This window comes from Vigna radiata, unplaced genomic scaffold (genome assembly GCF_000741045.1).
Source record: "Vigna radiata var. radiata cultivar VC1973A unplaced genomic scaffold, Vradiata_ver6 scaffold_137, whole genome shotgun sequence".
NCBI lineage: Eukaryota > Viridiplantae > Streptophyta > Magnoliopsida > Fabales > Fabaceae > Vigna > Vigna radiata.
The window spans coordinates 616,806-622,249 of NW_014543260.1; the positions used below are offsets into that span (position 1 = coordinate 616,806).

At 35.0% G+C, this 5,444-nt stretch overlaps 1 protein-coding gene across 1 annotated transcript; it reads left to right on the top strand.

Moving 5' to 3' along the window:
• Positions 1–2,862: 2,862 nt before the first annotated feature.
• Positions 2,863–3,264, top strand: LOC106753519. The gene has a single exon (XM_014635338.1). The coding sequence runs from the start codon at positions 2,863–2,865 to the stop codon at positions 3,262–3,264; it is 402 nt and encodes a 133-aa protein (XP_014490824.1).
• Positions 3,265–5,444: the final 2,180 nt, after the last annotated feature.

Consider the following 5,444-nt stretch of genomic DNA (forward strand, 5'->3'; position numbering starts at 1 on the left):
CTTTTCTCAGAAAACTTTTTGTGGATTATACACAAATGCAATAATGAATTAATTATAGAGGAGTCTGGAAGGTGAGTAAACACAAATTGGAATGAGTTATTCATTGGAGGATAGAATGGTTTTAATAATGAGAAAAAAAGAAATTCAAGTTATGCAAGAGATAATAAGAAATAGTCGAAAGAGATATAGAAGATGAATGAGTGTGGAACAAAGATGACATGCAAAAATACATAGTAAAATTTGCATATACAAAAAACTAATAAATAGTTGTAATGGACGAAATGTTGAAATTATTATGCACTTTGGAAAATAAAAGCTTTGACCAGGACATAAGAGTTTTCTTTGAAGGTCATACTTAATAGAGTAGCACCAAAGGTGAACTATAATAGAGGAATTAATGGGGAAAATAGATTGTATGCTATGTGTGAGGTAACAACTATACAACACTCTCAAGTTAAACAACATTTTCAGCATTTTACTGCACCGTATTAATGATAAAGGAAATAAAATTTTAAAATGTGTGTAGATTTAATGTGTTATATGGAACATTTGGAAATAGAGAAATAGAATCGTTTTCAACAATGGAAGGACAGATGATGCAGAGGAAATATATAGTTGGGTGTACAAATAAAATCTTGGACATTGACAAAATTGTTGGAAGTCCTACATCGACTAGAGATAAGGTCAATTCATTGAATATAAATGGGTGCAAACCTCACCTTACAAACTGATTTTCTGGGATTGAGTTAGACTTAAAATTCATTTCTAAGAAAAAGTTGAATTTCCTTTTTAGAAGAGTACTTGTGTCCAAACATTTGCACAAAAGCCTTCACACAATACCGAAGAAATTTGAAAGAATCATAGGAAAAAATGCATATATGTGACATAATAGAGATTCATAAACAATATGCACTACAAAAATAATTGATTTTAGTAGGGGATATTTTTCGGCGGTTTTAGAAACTGCAATAATGTCCAGCAGTTTATGTATAGAACCGCAGATATTTTTTTTTTATTATTTCTACAAACCCATATCCCCTTCCCTTGCCTTCTATCATTTGTTTCATGAATAATTTAAGGAATACTTTTGAACCCTAACCTCCCTCCCCATCTTCATCAAAATTTTCCCCAAATCCTTTCCCTCACCACAATCTTCTTCGGCTTGGCTTCGTGTTCATCTTCTCTTGCTTGGCTTCATGTTCGTCTTCTCCTGCAAGGTTGAGCGTCGAGGTGAAGGTGTCGAGGTGTCGAGGTGTCACGACATTTGTGGCTTAAGCGAGTTCGAGGTGTTCTGACACACTCCCGCATTGACCGTTAAGGTAAGACTGTGTTCGACTCAAAGACTTGTAATAGTTATCAAATAGGTATTGGTAATAGTTATCTTCTTATTTCTAGAATTTAGTTGATCTTGTTGGGTCAGAGAGTGCTGCAAAAACTGGTGCTGAAGGTGTTTGACTCAAAGAAGGCTCTCACATAAACAAAAGTTTAAAGACTGGTAATAGTTATCAAATAGGTATTGGTAATAGTTATCTTCTTATTTCTAGAATTTAGTTGATCTTGTTGGGTCAGAGGGTGCTGCAAAAACTGGTGTTGAAGGTGTTTGACTCTAAGAAGGCTCTCACATAAACAAAAGTTTAATGACTTTGGCAACCGTGATTAAAAAGTTGAGTGAAGGTGCTGAGAGTCAGGGGTAAGTTTAAATGATTATATTTAGCTTTTTTATTTAAATTTTTGAATGAGAAAAGAAGAAAATATAATATCTTCTGCAGGGGTCATGTTCCATATCGAGATAGTAAGCTGACTAGAATTTTGCAACCTTCTTTAGGAGGAAATGCTAAAACGGCTATAATATGTAATATCACTCTTGCAGAGGTAAGGTATTCTTGTGTTGACACTCTTAAATAAAATATTTGTGAGTTTAACGGCTACCACATTTTACAATGAAATAATTGTTTGGAAATACAATATTGCGAGGTGTTTTGTGTATCACTTGATTAATATCCATTTAATCTAAGAATTAAGTTTCCTAAATATCACTTGTCAAATAGATCAATATCTTGTATTCTTTTCTATGCACACCTTAAGATCACATTTCATATTTTATGAAGGAGCATAAAATTATCCTTTAATATTCTTTCAATTTAGTTGTTTTATAACATTTGTTATATGACAAATACATACAGATGAAACTAAAAGCAACCTTCAATTTGTTAGTCAAATTATGGTTACAGTAGCAGTTATCTTTTTGAATAAATCTACCGTAATAATAGGAATAGTGGGACAGCGTAATATACGCCAGTTTCTTTTCAGTTTTTATTCTATTCTAATGTAAGGCTATTTAATAGCCAGTTTATGTTATCAATAATAGAGCGTGGTATTTTTCTTTGTGCATTTATCACTTGCATATTCTATGAGATTCCAACATTCTGGTATCAAACTCCATCACAAGGCCTGATCCAAAGTAGAAGTAGTAGTCTTCTAAGAGTATAAAATTATGGCATCGGAGAACTCCTCTATGCAGCCTACTATCCCAAAGTTTGACGGGCATTATGATCACTGGGCATTACTCATGGAAAATTTCTTATGTTCAAAGGAGTATTGGGGTCTAGTGGAACATGGAATTCCTGGAGCAGAAGGTCCTCTTACTGAACAACAGAGGAAGAATATTGATGATCAGAAATTAAAAGATTTGAAGGCAAAGAACTATCTGTTTCAAGCATTAGATCGTTTTGTCTTGGAAACAATTCTTAATAAGATACAACAAAGGATATATGAGATTCTTTGAAAGAGAAGTATCAAGGCACTTCCCGAGTCAAGCGTGCATATTTACAAGCTCTAAGAAAAAAGTTTGAAATTCTCCATATGAAAGAGGGAGAATCTGTAAACGAGTATTTTTCAAGGACACTCACCATAGCCAACAAAATGAAGGCTAATGGTGGAAACAAAGGAGATGTTGCAGTAGTTGAAAAAATTTTGAGATCCATGACTTCCAAGTTTGATTATGTTGTGTCCTCCATTGAAGAATCTAAGGATACTGACACATTAACCATTGATGAATTGCAAAGTAGTTTACTCGTCCATGAGCTACGTATGACTTCCCATGTTGAAGAAGTGCATGCCTTGCAAATTACTCATACAGATCAACATGCAGAACAAGGACGAGGTCGTGGAGGTCGAGGTGGCTTTGGACGACGAGGAAGAGAGCAAAGTCGCGGACGCGAACGTGGCAGACGAGGATTTGACAGATCCACTGTAGAATGTTAATATTGCCATCAACTCGGACATTTTAGTTGGGAATGTTAAAATCAAAGAAAGGAGGCCAACTATGTAGAAGATGAAGAAATGCTATTGGTGGCCTACACAGATATTACAAAAGAAAATGAAGAAAGTGTGTGGTTTCTTAACTCAGGATGCAGTAATCATATGTGCGGGAAAAAAGAGTATTTCTCAAATATTGATGAAAGCTACAAAGATTCAGTCAAATTAGGCAATAACTCTAGTATGGTTGTAACTGGAAAAGGCAACATTCGGCTCAACATGAATGGCATTACTTATACTGTTACAGAAGTATTCTTTTTGGACCAGATTTGAGGAATAATTTATTAAGTATTGGATAATTACAAGAAAAGGAACTTAGTATTCTCTTCAAACAGGGAAAATGTAAAGTGTTTTATCCTGAAACTGGTTTGATCATGGAAACTGCAATATCTTCCAACTGAATGTTCAAGCTACATGCCATATCGCAACCTACTAAGTCCACTTGCTTTCACACTGTTGCAGAGGATGTAATGCATCTTTGGCATTGTAGATACGGGCATTTAAGTTTTTGGGGTTTAAATACATTTTACCAACAACGCATGGTATATGGTTTGCCAATGATGAAAGCACCAAAAAAATTATGCATCGACTGCATGACAGGGAAACAATCACGAATTTCATTCCCACAGAAGAGTAATTGGAGCACCACACAGTCTCTACAACTAATTCATGCAGATATTTGTGGACCAATCACACCTATCTTGAATAGAAAAAAGAGGTATTTGCTCACTTTTATTGATGATTTCAGTAGAAAAACTTGGATTTATTTCTTAACAGAAAAATCAGAAGCCCTCTCTGTCTTTAAGAATTTTAAAATTCATGTTGAGAAAGAAGTTGACTCCTTAATCAAATTTTTACGCACTGATCGCAGAGGAGAGTTTACATCTCAAGATTTCACCAACTTTTGCAGTGACAATGGTATTCATAGACAATTAACAACTGCATACACACCACAACAGAACAGAATTGTTGAACAAAAGAACAGAACCATTATGAACATGGTCTGAAGCATGCTGTCAGAAAAGAAAATGCCCAAAACTTTTTGGGCTGAAGCTGCTACTTGGTCTGTGCATATTTTGAATCGATGTCCAACATTAGTAGTGCAAAATAAAACACCAGAAGAAGCTTGGAGTGGAGTCAAGCCTTCAGTTAAGTATTTTAGAGTTTTTGGATGCATTTCTTATGTTCATGTGCCTGATGCTAAAAGAACTAAGTTAGATGACAAAAGCATATGTTGTGTTTTGTTGGGGGTTAGTGAAGTGTCAAAAGCATACAAACCTTATGATCCAATTTCACAAAGGATAATAATAAGCAGAGATGTTGTCTTTGAGGAAGACAAAAGTTGGGATTGGGATAAAAAATATGAAGAAACGATCTTATGTGATTTAGAATGTAGTGATAAGGATGTGGCAGCAGCTCCTATAGAAGAAGAAAATATAAAAGACCATGAGGCACGCCAGAATACTGATATTTTAGAAGAGAATATTAGTTCTCCTGAGTCTATGGCTAGTCTTGCTCAACAAATGTGTAGAAGACCACTTATTTGGATGGAAGAGTATGAAACTGGGGAAGGTTTTTCTGAAGGCAGTACAGAAGCTAATCTGACTATATCTAAAAGTGATCCTACTCACTTTAATGTTGCTGTTCAAATTGAAAAATGGAGGAAATCCATAGATGAGGAGATGACATCTATAAATAAAAATGACACAGGGGAATTAATGGAATTGTCGGACGGAGCAAAAAAAGTTGGATTCAAGTGGATTTATAAGACAAAATTCAAAGAAAATGGAGAAGTGGATAAGTACAAAGTCAGGCTTGTAGTAAAGGGGTATGCACAAGAATATAGGGTAGACTATACAGAAGTATATGCACCAGTAGCAGCGAATAGATGGCATTTTCCTATGTCAAAAGAAATATGCCTTAGAGATGTTACAAAGGTTTGGAATGGATAAAAGCAATGCGGTGCAAACTCCAATTGTTCCTGGTGTTAAACTTACAAAGGACGACACAGGTGTAAAGGTGGATAAGACTTACTATAAACAAATTGTGGGAAGTCTTATGTATCTCACATCTACTCGACCCGATATGATGTTTGTGGTGAACTTAATCAGCAAGTACATGGAGAA